General features: G+C 41.1%; 1 protein-coding gene across 1 annotated transcript in view; it reads right to left on the bottom strand.

The window, feature by feature from the left end:
- nav2a (neuron navigator 2a) overlaps positions 1-6,899 on the bottom strand; it is a 1,144,654-nt gene extending 1,137,755 nt beyond the window's left edge. The window contains exon 1 of the mRNA XM_087996268.1: positions 6,676-6,899. Within this exon, the coding sequence (XP_087852394.1) occupies positions 6,676-6,747 (72 nt within the window). The 5' untranslated portion in view covers positions 6,748-6,899. The remainder of the gene's footprint in view (positions 1-6,675) is intronic.
- Positions 6,900-19,219: the final 12,320 nt, after the last annotated feature.

Below are 19,219 nucleotides of genomic sequence, written 5' to 3'. Positions count from 1 at the left end.
TTGTACCAGACTCCACCACTTCCTCTGGCAGCTCATTCCATACACGTAACACCCACTGCATGAAAAAGTTACCCCTTAGGTCTCTTTTATATCTTTCCCCTCTCACCCTAAACCTATGCCGTCTAGTTCTGAACTTCCCCCGCCCCAGGGAAAAGACTTTGTCTATTTATCCTATCCGTGTGCCTGTTGTACAGTTAAAATTCCCCTATGCCCTAATCCCTGTTCCAAGTGCATTTCTAAGGGGAGAGGCTGAGGTTGAGATGCTTTACTGAAGAACACTGCATACAAGCAATCTGAAGGAGGTGTTATCTCCAAACTGTTGCTGTGCACCTTCTGCCTATCAGCTTGGAGTAGGAGAACTACCCTATTTGCAATTATTATCTCCAAAAAAAAAACAAAAGAAGTCTACCTTCAAACTAAAATGCATATTGAAGTGGAAAACAATGCAACAAATAGCAACTATAATTCTGAAATCAAAATATTTCAATAACAGATAAGTAGTTCCGAAATCTATGAAGAAACCCATGTAATTCAAGGCCAACAAGTATTTTGGGTGCAATTTCTTCTTATGTATCCACTACAAAGCAACCGACAGATAAGGAAACTATAATCCAGTCATGATTATATCAAACTCCAGTACATTAAACGGAACGATTAACTAAGTCCACAGCAATGGACTCAAACAGATAAGCCTTTTATTAAATCAAGGCTGTCAATTTTACTCTGCTACTAGGAAGCATTCAGTTCAAAGTTTCACTTTGTATATTGCCTTGTGCAAGATTTTACAACAAAAAGGGGCGACAGGCAAGAGATTTCGCACATCACGATTCTTCCATAGCATCGGTTGACAATACAGGATTAAACTCCTTGAATATTTCATTCCAAGATTTTCTTGTTAATCTGAAACAACAATCCTGAGCAATCGATTGAGGGTGTCATTAACAAGGTTGTAAAACATATCTGGATGGATGTAAACTATAAAACAATTTAACAATAATACATTTTTAGAAGAATTCTAAACAAGACTTGCTAAACTACCCATAACATTAATTAAGGAAAAATACTTTCACAAAGAAATCTTCACACATCAATCTATAGATTTGACTGACAAATATTGGTCAGGACTAATTGCAAATTAAGAAATGGATTGGTTAGTCAAAAGCCTGCTGGCTACTGATTTTGAGATAGATTTTACACACACAATGTAGCAATACTAATCTATATAGATCTAACTTTGCTGACAGCACTTATTAACTGCCTGTGCAACCAATTTCAAACTGGTATTTTCAGAAAGAGGGACAGCATAGCGTTTTGAGTTTTAAATGTTTTCAGGATTAAATCAACATTTTGTTTTGTGGATAACTCAAAAAACAACACAAGAAATGTGCTTTATTGCTGCAATGCACTTCACATCATCTTTCAAGTCAACTTCACAAGAAACACACAAAGCTTTGTCACGATTCAAACCCCTCAATTTTGCAATCTGGATGTGCATGCCCAGCTACGACTACTGTCTCGAACAAATTACGACTTGTTCACATGCAAATATAAAGGTACGTTACCATCTGTTTAATTATTACATACCGATGCAACATCCATGGCTCAGTGGGAGCCCACCTGCCTCTGAGCTGGGAGGTTGAGGATTCAAGTTGTAATCTTCAGCACAAAATCAAGGTTGACTCTCCAGTGCAGTATTGAGGTAATGCTGCAGGACTGGAGGTATCAACTTTTGGGGTGAGGTAGTAACATGAAGCCTTATCTTTGCTCTAGGGTGGACACAAAAGATCCATAGCACTATTTTGAAGGAGAGCAGGGAAGTTCTGCCCAGTGTCCCAGACAATATTTATCCCTCAACCAACTACTCTTGAATTTTTTTTAATATTCAAACTTACTGTGCAAAAACTGGCAGTTACCTTTCTTACTTTGCAACAGTGATAATACTTGAGAGAAAGTATTTAACAGATTGCAAATTATTTAGGATATCCTTTCATCTTGAGGGATACTATGCAAAAGAAAATTTATTTTGTTGTTGTTTTTACACATCTCAGTACCTGTTCAGAAGCAAAAATTGAACACAATGTTAGTTTCAGCCAAAATAAACTTTTCCCACTTAATGTTACAATAAAACCAACAGACTCCAAAGACGAACTTAATCAGTTCAGATATCACTTCCAAACAGTGCTCAGTATGCTTACTTATTTGCGCATTAAATCTGTCATACAGTGGTGAGAAACTTCCATATTTATTGGCTTGGACTATATTCATATGCACAGACTGTTGACATTGCACATATCAATTTAGAGTGAAATTTATCACAGTGCACAATTAATAAAAGGAATAAAACTGTGTCGTTAAAAAGAATAGACTAAACACGGCAGTTTGAAACTTCTTGGATCTGGAACAGAAACAGAAGCTTTCTTGAAATCTAATGCTTTCTGTAAGCTAGGCTCAGCTTTCGATTCACAAAGACAGATTCAGCTGTGGTAGTTCTATTAAATATTCAAGATTTTAAAAAAAGCTTGTGCACATATAAAACAATGTAAATGCAGATTTTTTTTTCTCCTCCAGGAACAGAAGCCACCAGTGGCACAAAGGGAAAAAGGAATATTGCAAGAATGCATTAGGGATTCATGAGAAATGACAGTTTCTACAGCTACCCAAAGGCATTTGAATAAGCATGAAGATACTGCCCAATGTTTTTTTGCCAGAATAATGTCCTCTGACCATTGCTAGAAGCACTTGTGTGGGTGCTTCTGTCTTAAGACAAGAGAAAAATATCAGAAAGTAAAAACATGTATCCCTATCTATTCATTGTTACCAATCAGTACCAATTCAAATCATGCCATAACAATACAAATCTTCACCAATGCTTTTCTGCAGTAAATGCCAATATGATGGACAATCTTCTTTTCCAGTTTCAACTACAGTTAGCCCACCACAGTTATATTTCTTCTTCCATCCAATGAAGAGATGATCTGGATGATTGTTAACACCATTTGATCAGTCAACTTATCATTCCTGATGAAGTGCTTTTGCCCGAAACGTCGATATTCCTGCTCCTCAGATGCTGCCTGACCTGCTGTGCTTTTCCAGCACTACTCTAATCTAGACTCTTATTAAAGGCATATGTTTATTCTTTGCACTATTATACCCATCAAGCCAAGTTCCAGCCAGTGGAATAATTAAGAATAGAATTTAAATGCAAAGGTTTTGCTTAAGAGAGTAGAATATTTTACTACACTATCTAGCTACTTGCAGTTGATTCTTAATCCAGGCAAATGCCATAATTATTGAATATTTATTAACAGAGCATACTCTAATACAAAATTGATCACTGTCTCTTTATAGTTTTGCAACATGCTAAGGAAAACTTCCTTGCTACCATTTGTGTTACCAATAAACATCTGTTGAGGAAACCAAACATAATTAATCCCAAAATTATTCTCTAACCTATTTAAGAATAAAAATTACACAACACCAGGTTACAGACCAACAGGTTTATTTGGAAGCACTAGCTTTAGGAGTGCTGCTCCTTCATCCGGTAGCTGTGGAGCAGGATCATAAAACACAGAATTCTGTGCCTTATAATCCTACTCCACAGCTACTTGATGAAGGAGCAGCACTTCAAAAGCTAGTGCTTCCAAATAAATCTGTTGGACTATAACCTGGTGTTGTGTAATTTTTAACTTTGTCCACCCCAATCCGACACCAGCATCTCTACGTCATTACTTAAGGGTAGTACATAGCCAACAATCCAGATCTCCCAGTGTCACCAAGAATTTCTCAGAATCCTCAACATAAACTTGTGCCCTAATATCGATGCAGCACTGTCTTTGCTCAATACAAGATTCTGTATTTCACCAAATTCACAAATATCTTCAGTCATAATCTAATCAAACATTGGTTTCAAGTTGTTTTAAAGCATTCAGATGCAGCAGGTGGTGAAAAAAGCAAAAGGTATGATGGTTTTCATAGTGAGGAAATTCAAGTACAAGAGCAGGGATGTCTTGCAGTTACATAGGGCCTTATTGAGACCACACTTGGAGTACTGTGTGTTGTTTTGGTCTCCTTGCCTGAGGATGTTCTGGCTATGAGGGGGATGCAGCGAAGGTCTACTAGACTGATTCTTGGAATGGTAGCTTTGATGTACAAACAGACTGAATCCATTAGGGTTATATTCAATTGAGTTTGAATGAGTTCAAAGAATGAGAGATATCACATAGAAGCTGTAAGATTCTAACAGGACTAGGCAGGATAAATGCAAGAAGGATGCCCTTGATGACCAGGGAATCTGGAATCAGGTTCACGGTCTAACGATACAAATTAGGCCGTTTAGCACTGAGATAAGGAGAAATTTCTTCACCGAAGTGGTGAGCACGTGGAATTCTCTAACACAGGAAGTGATTGAAGCCAAAATATTGAATGTTTTCAAGAAGGTGTTAGGGCATGGGGAGAAAGCAAGAAGAGGGGAGTGCGTTCAATAATTAGCCATCATATGGGACAGCATAATGGCTCAGTGCTTAGCATGGTTGCCTTACAGCACCAGGGACCCAGGTTCGATTCCAGCATCGGGTGACTGTCTGTGTGGAGTTCGCAAAACACCCAGTGTCTGCGTGGGTTTCCTCCCACAGTCCAAAGATGTGCAGGTCAGGTGAATTGGCTGTGCTAAATTGCCCACAGTGTTCAGGGATGTGTAGGTTGGGTGCATTCATGAGGGGGAATGGGTCTGTGTGGGTTATTCTTCGGAGGGTGAGTGTGAACTTGTTGGGCCGAAGAGCCTGCTTCCACACTGTAGGGATTGTATCCTATTCTATATTGAATAGTGTACCCAAAGGAGTGTATGGTTTACTCCTGTTCATATTTTCTATATTTCAAATGCTTCACTTGGCTGTGCAAAATTTCCCAGCCTTTTTGTATATTCTACCTGCACACAACAGAACCTCTCAGCATCAAATGCATACTGAAAACTTTACTAATGCTTTTGACTGAATAGCAGTCACAGCAAAATCATTCACTTACAGCAACATTTTGACTCTGTTTACAAAATCCTATAGCCCATGTCTCCCAAGACAGAGTAACAGTTTTCAGAGCTCAGCCTGCTCCTCCATTCAGTGAAATTATGGCTGATTTGATATCAAGCCTAACCCCCTACCTTATATCTCTTTATCATCTTATTATCCAAAAAATAAAAATCTACATATTAAATAATTGAGCATCACAGTTCTCTCGGGTGGAAAATTCTGAGTTCTCACAATCCTTTGTACAGAGATCTGAAATAAAAACTCAAAGTGCTGGAGAAACTCAGCTGGTCTGGCAGCATCTGTAAAAGGGAGAAAGTTAACATTGAGTCTAAACAGGGCAGACAAAATGTTAACTCTGTTTTTCCTGCCATAGATCCTGCTCGAGTTTCTCTAGCAATTTCAGTCGCTATTTTGTAACAATTCTGTGTGTTTCAACTGGATCACCTTGAATTCTTCTTCAGCTCATCGCCAGAATCAGTCTGATGAACATTTACCGTACTCCAAGTATGTCCTTCCCCAGATAAGGAAACCGAAACTTCACGCAGTACTCCGTGTGGTCTCACTTGCGCAAAGCAATGTTTTTTTTAAAGTTAAGTGCACTCTGCACTTACATGTTATTTCAACAATACTTGGCTGATTCCAAAAGTGTGGAAAACTGCCAATAAATACTGATTTAAACATGCTTTAAGATTTGAATAAAACAAGGATGCATTTGTTTGTTTGAAACAACTTCAATGAGATGAGTATATTAGCATTCTTCAATGAAATCACTATTAAATTCATGGTTCCAACACAACATTCCTTCAAGACATGAAAAAAACCAATGACAGCAAATCAAATATCAAGACACATCACCTTAGCAACCAATTAGTTTGTTCTTAGCAAAATACAGTACTCATAAAAAAGCCTTCAAAGTTAAATCCGAAATCATTATGAGACTATAAATTCTAGGTAAACTTCTTTGGGGGGGGGGGGGGGGGAACAGCTTGACAGCGAGTTGTAGAGTAAATCATTCGCAGCTTTCTGAAAAAATGGGGGGCAAGGACTACAGCCGACTGTGAGCAGAGCGAAGTCACTGAATATAATTCTGCGTATAACTTTATGAAATGTAATAATTGCTGTGACAATTGGGGTAAAGTTAAAATGAACATCACTAAAGCGTGACCAATTGATGTTATCACAGCTGCCACCGAAGCCTGACTAGGTTTAGGTTACAGAGCCACAGATCTCGAGTGCAAGTCAGTACCAACAGCAGATGAGGCTATCAAGATGCACAACATCCCCTAATCACCTATTAATTTTATGGGCAGCATGGCATTTAACGAACCACTGAATCGTCCGTCCCACCGTTTTCATCCACTGTGCAATCCAGCAATGCTGTTTGTCACCCCAAAAAACTCCAAGATCAAACAAATAATTAGCCATCGCTGTTAAATAATGATAAAAGTGCCGTCATACAAACAGTGACAGTTCCAGAACTGGGTGCGAGGCGATAATCTTTTGTTTCCATCCTGTGCCCGAGTTGAAATGCTTGTTTGTTACTTTGGCTTAAATGGTAAGGGGGGAAAAAAACTTTCAGTCAGCACATTGCAGCCTTGCAGTGCCCGGGGAAAGTGGAAACCTGCAAAAAGACACACTGTGTCCAAGCACTTACCCTTTTCTGGTCTTCCAGCCCGTGAGTGAGAGGCTTCCTCTGCTGCCGGCTCGCCTCTGATCTTGTTTCCATTTCCAAATTGTCAAGAAACAAATCCCTGGTATCAGCTCCAAAACGAGAGTCCTCTTCAAAAGAATTGGGGGAAACAGAGCGGCCAGTTCGTGGCTGGGGGTGTGCGTGTGTGTACGGGCCCCTTTCAATTCGGCACCTCAGCCTTTAATTTGCTTCTGCTGTTATCCATCACAGTCAGGGTTGAACACATTTAACTTTCCCCAAACTTGTAATCATTTTCCCCTCCTCCTCTTCACCACCTCCTCCACCACCACCCGCCTCCCCCAAACCCCCAGCCCTCCCCCTTTTTTTTAAGCGGTATGCTCTCCCAGTTTCAGTCTTGAGGGTCTCTGCTCGATGCAGGGCAGCCTAATTTCCATCGCGAGTTCAGGGCGCAGAATCGCGGCTACATTGTCAGCGCAGCAGCATCTTCTCCATTGTATCCAGAGCGAACGGGAGAAGGTGGTGTGTGGGGATAAGCCGCAGTGTTTTCCGCCACGTTGATGTGACTAGCATCCCTCTCCGGGCCTGTCTCACACAGTCTCTCTCTCTCTCTATCTGAATGTGATGATCAACTCCACCCGCCTCCTCTCTCTCTCTCTCTCTCACACACACACACACCACCAACCCCCAGCCTTCACATAAAGAAACACTTTGCAGCGGAGATTTCTTTTGTCAGTCCGCAGACTGCTGCAAGTTTAGCAAGAGAGCGAGAGGGAGGGCTGTGAAAGCTGCAGGCTAGGCTCACTCCCCCCCCCCCCCCCCCCCCCAACCCCTCATTCTAATGCAATCAGAAAGTATCCAAAACCAACAGATTTGGTGCTCAGAGAAACCTCAAAAAGCACGAATCCCTCTGCGATTCTCTTTGGAGTGAATATCAATAAAACAGTGGAAGGGGGCGTGAAGGGAGCGTGGTTGCTTTGCAAACCCTGGACGGCCAATGCTGTCAGTCACCCACGTTCATTTAAAGCATCTTCAGCACCCTCCCTTCCACCTCTCACTTGGTCCCAGAAACAATTGAAAGCCCCAACCGCTCGCTGATGGTCAGCAGCAGAGCCGGCTTCCCCTCTGATGGGCAACGCTGCTCACTGAGCTGATGCCATGTGTGAATAACTGCCCTCCCCTCCCTGCTCTGTGGGAGAGGTGGGGTGGGGAGTCCCGGGAGAGAGGGGGTTCAGAGACAGAGATGGGGGGGGGGAGGGAGGAATTCAGACAGACTTCAATAGAAACAACCTGGCCCCGCCCCTTCGCTCACGTCACGTCGCTGACCATTCAGAAAATGATCACTCTCCATGGCAACCCAGGACACAGCCCCAAAAATGCCCCCGACCACTTTCCCCCTTCCTCCCGATCACACTCTCGCCTGCGCCCATCACTGCTGGGGCTGCAGGACAATGCAATCCCACTTTGCCATGACAGAGAGACTTGCAGTTCTTGTTTCTTGTAGGGAAAGGCTCCCCCGAATTTGGAGGGAGGCAAGCAGACATTTTGGGGTTACAAACTCCAAGGCAGCAACAGTGAAGCCTCCCTTCCTCACACTCTCAGGGATCTTCCATCTGACCCAGCACACTGAGGGGTCCTGACAATGATTCAGCCTCAAGGTGGGGTAACAATGAACAAGCTCATTTTGGCAAGCTCCAGTTTGCATGGACTGCTAGGCATCTCGCAGAGTCCGGACAGCCACTTCTGAAGTATCCTTCACTTCTTGTAGGCAGTCCCCTGGGGACTGGTGATGTCTTGCTTCCAGACTGAATCCACTACCAACTCCACCAGTTCTAAGTTAGTTGGCTCTGATAAACCCAATGCACAATCTTCAGACTATGCCATAGCTGGAGCAGGTAGTGCTTGAAGGTATATGGAGGTTTGTATGCTCCACCTAATGCCTTGACATCACCTCTGCACTGTTCCCAACAAAGTATTGATATTTTTGATGCTATCACCAAGTAGCCTTTTCCAGTTTGATCAATCACAAGCTTGGGTCTCCCATGTGTTGTCTGCAATATTTAACCTCTTCAGAGAGGGTTTGAGGGTATGCCTAAAGTGTCTCTCTTGTCTTTCTGCAAGCCTTCCAAATCAGAGTTGTAAGTAGAGTAGTTGCTTTGACAGTCTGGTGTCAAACAGGGTCCCAGGTTCAATTCCAGCCTCGGGCGACTGTGTGGAGTTTGCACATTCTCCCCGAGTCTGCATGGGTTTCCTCCGGGTGCTCCGGTTTCCTTCCACTGTCCAAAGATGTGCAGGTCAGGTGAATTGGCCATGTTAAATTGCCTATAGTATTAATCGCATTAGTCAGAGGGAAATAGGTCTGGGTGGGTTACTCTTCGGAGTGTCAGTGTGGACTTGTTGGGCCGAAGGGCCTGTTTGCACACTGTAGGGAATATAATCTAATCTAATCAGAATCTACACACCCTAGCCAAAGGAGCTGGCTTTGAGTGATTAGCACCTTAATACTGGGCAAGTTGGTTTCAGAGAGGATGCTCATGTTAGATCGCCTCTGGATTTATAGAATCTTACATTGAGATAATTCACCAGTTTGAAACAGTGTACTCACTGTTGTAATTAGGAAATATGCAGCAAATGCGCTGTAGCAGACCCCTACCAATAGTAATACCAAAATGAATAGAAAATAGGTTTTCATGATATCAATGCAAGGTTAAACATCACCCCAGGACTTAAGCAAGAACTCCTACACCCTTCAGACTTGTGCCATGTGATTGTTTATGCCCATCTGAAAGAGAAGACTTGTCCTCAATTTCATATCTCACAAAAAGCCAGTACCTCCAACAGTGCAACACTCCTCCACTGGAGAGTCAACCTTGAATTTTGTGTTCAAGTCCTTGAGTTTGACTTGAACCCACAACTTTTGCATTGTGCTACCAACTTAGCCACAAGTGATACATGGACTTAGCATTTCAATTCTAACTCAGTTGGGGTTGTTAAACTATATGTAATTCACTTATCATTGTGATAATGTCAAGATGTTAATGCTGCAAAACATGGTTTCATTGTTTACCTGGAACTGGCAATCTATTGTAACACAATTCTAACTCCAGCTATTAATTCCCTGATGACTCCAGTTCTCGATTACCACCACAGAGAAAATTATCACTGTCCTGTCTTTGAAAACATGTTGTTCATTTGATATTCTTTTGTAAAGTTTGAACCATTTTCCCTGGCAGCCCTGAACAAGAACACAAAAAGTAAAGAATGTTAATTCTTTGTAAATTTCATGGCAATTCAAGCAAAGTTTTTATGTGAGATATATTTTCAAATAAGTTTTATACCTGCAAACATATACTCGATATTTTATTGCATCTTGTGTTTGGTGTATGTGTGTCAGCTATAGCTCAGGTAATATCACAAATCTGGGCTAATATTCTAGTATTCAATCAGGGCTGCAGACTAAATATGAAACTGAGATTACATGCTCATTCAGGGCAACATAAAGAAGGGAACCTCTTGCCAATGTCCTCCACGATATTTACCCCTCTGCTAACATTATTAAGAACACGTTATTTGTTTGTTATCACACTGTTTTTGTGTGACCTTACTGTGTATAAATTGGTTTCTGTGTTTTGTATGCTACATTCTTGAGCATACTCACAAAGTACTTAATTGACTGTAAAATGTTTTGGTATATCCTGCGGTTGTGAAAAGCACTACATGAACTCTTCTTTTTAATAACTGATGTATCTCTTTATTACTCCTCTGAGAATTGTCAAGTAAAAAACAGTGAAAGGAAACCAGACAAACCAGGAAGTGGTGATTAATTAATTAATTAAACAATCAATCTATTATAATTGTATCATTAAAAGAAACTACAACTACCCACAGTGGTAGAAGGTGATCCTTGGTCTTTTTCTCATCAAGCAGTTCTTATATTCCTATTAAATTACATTGTCTCATGACCTGAAGACCAAGTGCTTTTCAGGAAATGGGATTCATTAATTCAAACTGCTGCTTTTAAAGAAACAAAAGATATATATGTCTACAACAGAGAAAGGTCACTGGCTCTTGCTGTAAATGTAATTTATATAGTGTCTTTAGGAGCTCAGGGTCATCCTAAAACAATTCAAAGACATGAAACACTTCTGCAGTGCAGTAATTGTTGTAATGTAGGGAAATGCCAAATTTAGAGCAAAATTATATGCCATGAGCCCACTGATAACAATAAGCTACTGAGTGATAAGACAATCTATTTTATTGGCATTGGTTGAAGAATACATATCAGCCAGGACATTGGTGTGGTGGAGGACAAGGAGGTGGACCAACTCTATGACTTTCTTCAAATAGCAACATTGATCTTTCACATTGATATGAGAGAGAGTTTTCAATTTAATATCTCAACCAAGAAAGAGAGAATGCCATGTTCCCTCATTATTATGCAGAAATGACAGCCCAGATAAAATGTGATTATTTCTTTGACACAGGGGAGAGTTTTGCCAAATGGAGCAAGTTACCAAGTCTGCCACCTTATCAGCTGCCACGATGAAAGAGTCATAGAATGACTCTCACAATGCTAGCATCTCTCTTTACTTTGAGGGGAGGCAGTGGCATAGTGATAATGTCACTAGACTTACAATTCAGATGTCAGGATAAGAGATGGGCTCAAATCCCAGAAAGGCAGTTAATGGAGTTTGAATTCAGTTGAACAATCTTAATTGTAAAGTTCATGTTAGTAATGTTCATCAAGCTATTTTTGATGATCATTAAAAACCATCTAGTTCACTAATATCCTTCAGGGAAGGAACTTTGTCATCCTTAACTGATCCCGCCTGCAGACCCATGGCAGTATGGTTGACTCTTAACTGTCCACTGAAATGACAAAGCAAGAAACAATAAATACAGCTTTGTCTGTGGTGCAGGAGAAAGTGAGGTCTACAGATGCTGGAGATCAAAGTTGAAACTTTATTGCTGGAACAGCACAGCAGGTCAGGCAGCATCCAGGGAACAGGAGATTCGACGTTTCGGGCACAGGCCCTTCTTCAGGGCCTGTGAAGAAGGGCCTGTGCCCGAAACGTCGAATCTCCTGTTCCCTGGATGCTGCCTGACCTGCTGTGCTGTTCCAGCAATAAAGTTTCAACTTTGTCTGTGGTGCCCCAAACCCAAGCAAGAATAAAAAGAAAACTTGTTCCACTTTCAGTCGTTGCAAACACTGGGTTGAATTCTGTTAGTATAGCCAAGGGCCCGGTGATGAGGCCAAAGGTTAGGTCTAATCCACCTTGGCTGTTTGTTGGAACTCATGGCTTCATTTTCAGCCACTGAGAGGCTTAATTGTTATCAATGTTCCTGTCCCTTCAAAGGACAGGTGCTCACCCTGAAAAGCTGCCAGCCAATCAGAGGCACGGAGAATCAGCAGACTCAGGGGTGCCATCAGACAGGGTGGCCAGTGCTGGTATGATATCTGGCAGAAAGAAGGCAATGGAATCCGGCTATGATCCCAACCATGTATTTGGGGTCTGTGGACACTGTGCCAGTCATGTCAGGGGTAGGGTTGAGGTGAGGAGAAATGTCTTCACCAAGAGTGATGAGATTGTGGAACTATTTGCCACGGAATATGGTTTATGCCAAAGTATTAAGACATTTTCAAGAAGGATATATCGTTCTTAGGGCTAAAGGGATCAAAAGATATTGTGAGAAAGCAGGAACAAGGCAATGAGTTGGATGATTAGCTCTGATCACATTGAATGGAGGAGCAGTCTCAAAGGACCAAATGGTATATTTCTGTGTCTATTTTCTATGCTTTTTAATAACAGTGATCATGCTTGGTATAATTATGACTTTGAGCGGCCAGTGTGTAGGGAGAAATGAAGGAAAAGTATTTTTAATCTTTCAGAATTCATATTGTTGTAAATTAGGTGTAATCCTATGATGGAATACAAAATAGCATGTGGGCTTTCATCAGTGAAACAGTTTTTCTGGGCCTGACATGCATGTTTAAAACAATGCAACAAATTGGCAGATATGGTTAAGGATAATCCAAAAGGCTTCCACACCTACATTAAGAGCAAAAGAGCAACAAAGAAGAGAATAGAGATCAAAGAGGTCTATCAGGTTTTACTGTGGGCAATGATATGGAGATGAGGGAACTCGGAAATTAAATTTGATGTCTTGAAAGCAGTCTACATTACAGAAGAGGAGGTGCTGGAGTTATCAAAAACAGAACGGTGGATAAATCTCCAGGACCTAATCGAGTATATTGCAAGGTACTGTAGGAAGCTGGAGAAGAAATTATGGGGCCTCTAGCAATGATATTTCTATCATCTACAGCCACGGATGAGGAGCTGGAGGACTGAGGGATGGCTGATCTTGTGCGTTTATTTAAGAAAGGCTGTAATCACAAGCCTGGGAACTATAGACCTAGAGTCTAACATCAGTGATGGATAAGTTGTGAGAGGGGATTCTCAGAGATACAATTTACATGCATTTGGAGAAGCAAGGACAGATTAGGGATAGTCAGCATGGTTTTGTGCATGGGAAATCATGTATCAAATTTGATTGAATTTATTGAGAACACAACCAAATCAATGTGCAAAGTGGTAGATGTCGTCTACATGGACTTTAGTAAAGCCTTTGACAAGGTTCCACATGGTAAATTGATTAATAAAGGTTGATCACTTGGGATTCAGGGAGATCTTGCCAATTGGATACAAAATTGCCCTGATGGTAGGAGACAGAGGGTGGTGATGGAGAGTTGTTTTTCAGAGTGGAGGCTTGTGACCAGCGGTGCTCTGCAGGGATCACTTTTGTTTGTCATTTCTATAAATGACATAGTTGAGAATTTAGGAAGCGTAGTTAGTAAGTTTGCAGATGACACCAAAATTGGTGGTAGAGTAGACAGTGAAGAAGGTTATCTAAGATTTTCAAAGAGATCGTGATGGATTGGGTCAGTGGGCTGAGGAGTGGCAGATGGAGTTTAATTTTGATAAATGTGAGGTCATGCATTTTGGTAAAATGAACAAGGACAGGACTTATACACTTAGTGATAGGGCCCTGAGTAATGTTGTCAAACAGAGAGACTTAGCAGTTCAGGCACATAATTCTTTCAGAGTTGCATCACCGGTAGACAGTGGTAAAAAAGGCACTTGCCTTCATTGCTCAGACCACTGAGTACAAGAGTTGGGATGTCATGTTGCGGTTGTACAGGATGTTGGTGAGGCCACATTTGGAGTACCAGTTACAGTTCTGATCACCCTGTCATAGGAGGCTATTATTAAACTGGAGAGGGTTCAGAAAAGATTTATAAGGATGTTGCTGCTGCTCAAGATTTGAGATATGAGGAGAGGCTTGATAGGCTGGGACATTTTTCACTGGAGCAAAGGAGATTGAGGGGTACCTAGAGGTTTATAAAATCATGGAGCACAGATAAAGTGAATAGCAAAGGTTTTTTGCCAAGTGGGGGGGGGGAGGGGAGTTCAAATAGGGGGCATACTTTGAAGGAGAGAGGAACAATATTGAATAAGGGATCTGAGAGACAATGTTTTCATACAAAGGGTAGTTCATATGTGGAATAAACTGCCAGAGAAAGTGATAGATTCAGGTACAATTACAACATGTAAAATATATTAGGGCAGGTACATGAATAGGAAAGGTTCAGAGGGATATGGGGAAAGTGAGCACTGAAGATGCTGGAGATCAGAGATGAAGAATGTGGTGCTGGAAAAGCACAGCCGTTCAGGCAGCATCCGAGGAGCACGACAAATGATGTTTCAAGCATAAGCTCTTCATCAGAATCACTTATGCTTGAAACATTGATTCTCCTGCTCGTCAGATGCTGTTTGACCAGCTGTGCTTTTCCAGCACCACACTCTTCGATTTAGAGGGATATGGACCAAACACAAGAAAGTAGGATAGTTAGTTTGGAACACATGGTTGGCATGTACAAGTTGGAATGAAGGATCTGTTTGGTTCTATGACTCCATGAAAAATGTGTCTAATGCTGCAACGTTGAATAATCCAGTTAATTTAATTCATGCTAAAAAATTAAAAACCCATTGTTCTTCATATTTCAGACCCTAAATGCATCAAAATTAGATCAAAGTTTCTTCCGAGTTAGAGTATTAGCTTTGATAGATAATATGCTGCTACCTTCCTTAACTTGAGTCATTTGATTCAGTTTACAAGTAGAATGCTCCCATCAGTACTGAAAAAAAAAGTCATAGGCACTCTAAATATTTTTTTTATTATGAGTTTCAAGATCTATCTATACTCTGCATGCTGCCATTGTCCAGAACTGTACAGGACTTGCCATATAAAAACTGTGGCTCCAAGAGTGTGTCAGAGACTGGGAATCCTCCAGCAAGTAACTCATCTCCTGAATCTCCAAAACCTGTCCACAAGGCACAAGTCAGGGGTGTGATGGAATTCTGTCCACCTCCATGAATCAGTACAGCTCTGAAAACACTCTGAAAAAGCTTGATACTATCATGTACAAGCAGCCCACTTGACTGGCACACAATCCACCCCCTTCAACATTCACTTCTTCACCACCAACATACAATAGCAACAGGCACCCTGCACACCCACAGCTTCTACCATTTAGCTCAGCACATATGTGAGAAAACAACCACTTGCAAGTTCACCGCCGAGCCACATGCCATCCTGGCTTGGAAATATCTTGCTATTTTTTAATGTCGCCACTGCCCAAACATAAAACAGTTTAAGAAGGCACATCCTCTAGGACAGATAAAGATGGGCAACAAATGCTGGCCCAGCTAGTGGTACCAGCATCCCTTGAACCAATCAAACAAAATCCTCATTAGGTCCAATGTTGCTCAGATATTTGGAACTGAAAAAATGTATCAAAGTTGAAATGTTAACTCTGTTTCTCTTTCCACAGATGCTGCCAGACCTCCTGAGCTTCTCCAGCACTTTCTGTAGATAGATTCTTGATAAACAAGGGAGTGAAAAGGTTGATGTGAATATGGAGTCATTAGATCAGCTATGGTCTTATTGAACAGTGGAGCAGACTCCTGGGGCTGAGAGGCTACATCCTGCTTCTAAATCATATGCATGTCTGTATGTTTATTCCTTGAACTGGCCAATTAATAGCCAGAAAACACACTTGTGGGCTCTCAAAGCTGGAGGGCCAATTGGAGTCATTCATGCTGAGAAGAAACAGCGGGCCTTTCATGGTCATGAGTGAGATGGCACCCTCTCTCCAGCATTTCAAACTGTAAACTAAAACAGCCCTTAGTGGTTTGGACCCCTCCACCCTCCACGGGGCAATCTGTGATTTCAGCTGAGGCCAATCAGGCAGGAAGAACCTCCAACCCTGCACAGAGTACACTCCCCCGTCAGGAGGTCACTTAGATTAAGTCCACACTGACCCATTTCCGTCTGACTAATGCAGCTCGCACTATGGACAATTTAGCATGGGCAATTCACCTGACTGCACATCTTTGGACTATGGGAGGAATCCAGAGCACACCCACACAGACACGGGGAGAATGTGCAAACTCCACACAGTCACCTGAGACAGGAATCGAACTTGAGTCCCTGGCACTGTGAGGCAGCAGTGTTAACCACTGAACCACTGTAACACCCATAACACAGCCCATAACACTTACACACAGTGTATTTGTTTCTTGGCATCCCAGGAATCTCGAGGACAAATAGAAATTCCAGTCAGTCTATTGGCTACCTGCTGCATGTGGGCCACCCAATCCTGACTTTGTAAAATTGACAGGGAGCAGGAGAGAACCAAGGACTGGAAGATTAAACAATGACATCAAATTTCCGGTCAGCCCACCTCAGTGCCCATTCCCACCAGGGTCTATCTCTGAGGGTATTTGTGTTATTGAAACCAATTTACTGGATTATCTTGCGTCCATTCATTTTCTGCATGCTGTCATTGTCCAGAACTGTACAGGACTTGCCATATAAAAACTGTGGCTCCAAGAGTGTGTCAGAGATTGGGAATCCTCCAGCATTCATTTTCATTGCATGACAGCAGCCGTGTATTATTGCAAAGGCCGCAATATTCCTTTGCAATAAACAATAAATCAATTTTAAGTGGATCAAAAAATAAATAATACTGTCCAAATCCAATGATAATATTCCTGCATTATCTCTCTTTTTCTTAGCTCAAAGATACCGTTGCTTGTGAAACTCTTCCTGAAGTCTCACTTTGGCTCAGATAATGACACCCTTGCCTGTGAATGGGGAACAAAAATTGTTCAAACCGTACCAAAGGGCTCATGGACATAACCTACGTTGTCATTCCAATCAGACTACCAAGGCGGTGTTGTTCTATCAGGATTTGATGAGATTCTAAGCCAATCTGCTACTTGAGGTACTTATTAAAATTGCAATGACACCATTCAAAATAAAAGCGAGCACTTTCTGCAGTTTCTTGATCGGCCTCCTTTCTACAGTGGAGATTTCATTACTGCCTGTGGATCTCTGGTATCTATAAAGTAGCTGCAACTATTACCCAAGCGCCAACAGTGACTGTATTTTATAAATAATTCATTGTATGAGGTTTGTCAAATACTTCTGAAAAGGTATGAGTAGGTGCATTAGAAATAAAACTCTTTGCTCTTTCATTTACAATTTCCTTCTCCAACTTATTGCTTGTCTCTGCTTCTTAGAAAGCTTCAGTAAAATCTATTGTTTCAATTATACTTTCTCCCATCTGATTTTGAATCTGCCTCTGTAAAGTACCCAGTGGCATTTTACACTATTAGAGGGATTGTGTGAAAGTTAATGGTGCAGTGACTACATTGAATTTGATACCTTTATGTAAATATCATTCAGTATTACTTGCAACTGACACTTGATATTGGATCCAGCAAGTTTCAAATACAAACACATTACAGTTCAGGATTTGTTTTCTTCAATATCACAACTTATAAACTATGTATAAAAAATGTTACAAGGTGTTACAATGTTCTCAATAATCATTAGCTACATATTTGCCCTTATAGTGCTCACCTGCACAACAAGTATACTTCTTTTCAATTGTCAGCAGACAAACTTTATATTTCCAATTTCACTTAAGATTATTGTCAACTGACGTTTTAAATATAAGTATGAAAATTACATCTGCACATAATCTACTTGCAATGATAATGCACTTCCTGGTCAGACTTCACCCCTGCAAATTGAACCCTCTTTGGTTAATATTCCTGCACCACATATAAAATTTTAGATTGGATATTAATCTAAAAATCAAATTATCAAAATACTGTATTTTTGGTACATTTTATTAGCTTCAGCTCATTCCGAATGGTTAACTAACTAGCTGACACAATTGCTCTAGTTGCTTTATTTTAGAAATTTTAGTTACTAAAATTTTATCAGTTCAAACATATTTACATTGCTGATTTTGTTTATAGAACAATGAACAAAGAAAATTTACAGCCCAGGGACAGGCCCTTCGGCCCTCCAAGCCTGAGCCGACCCAAATGTGCTGTCTAAACCTGTCGGTCAATTCCTAAGCATCTATATCCCTCTGCTCCCCACCTACTCGTGCATCTGTCCAGACACATCTTAAATGAATCTACCGTGCCTGCCTCTACCACCTCTGCTGGCAACGCGTTCCAAACGCCCATCACCCTCTGTGTGAAGTACTTGCCACGTGTATCCCCCTTAAACTTTCCACCTGAGGGATTTATATATTTGTTCTCTACTTAACAATTTTCTCCCCCCCTTGGTTTTTTTTATTATTCTATATATATATATATATATATATATATATAGGCCAGGGGGTCTAGTTAATGTTGGTGGAGGGAGGTGGTTACCTTATTCTATTTTACCTCTGTCTCTAGGAGCGGGGTTGTTTTCCCTTGTTATTTTGTATTATTATATTTAATTATTACTTGTTGAGGTTGTAATTTTATAGTTATATATGTTTAAACATGGTATTAACATTACCAAATATATCCAGATATTGGTGTTGGTGGGGGTGGTGGGGGGGGGGGGGTGGGGGATAGGGTGCTCACTGTTAACTCTAGCTCTGTAGTATATTTGAATTTTCCTCATCCTATTGAGGAGCGCCTGGTCAAGGGTGGGGCACTGGTTGGGAGAGAATACGATGGATCTTTGGAAAGGAAGTGATAACCTCTGGGAAGAAGGGGGAAAATCTCCATTTAAATACGTTTTTTTTTAATTTAGAAATAGTTTTTTATTATACTGTTGTGAGTGTATTAGAGAGCCTTTATTATTGTGAATTTTATATGCTCTATGCTCGGGATGTTCTGGATAGGGTTTCCCCTCCCGAGGGGTCTCGGATTTGCCCAGAGGATTATGGTTGATCATTCGGTTAAGTGGTGCACCTGGAATGTCAAGGGGAGTAATTTGCCAGTCAAAAGGAAGAAAATATCATCAAATCTCAAGAAAGAAAGGGTTGATATAGCTCTCCTACAGGAGACACACTTGTTGGATAAAGAACACTTGAATTTCGACAGGGTGGATTTGATCAGGCCTTTTTTTCTTCTTTTAGCTCAAAAAGCAGGGGAGTTGTTATTCTTATTCGGAAGAATTTCCCTTTCAA

This window comes from Chiloscyllium plagiosum, unplaced genomic scaffold, assembly GCF_037043375.1.
Source record: "Chiloscyllium plagiosum isolate Xiang-an unplaced genomic scaffold, Cpla_swu_hap1 HiC_scaffold_18, whole genome shotgun sequence".
Lineage (NCBI taxonomy): Eukaryota > Metazoa > Chordata > Chondrichthyes > Orectolobiformes > Hemiscylliidae > Chiloscyllium > Chiloscyllium plagiosum.
Note: the sequence above shows the minus strand (reverse complement) of the source record. Positions and strands in the feature narration are given on the sequence as shown.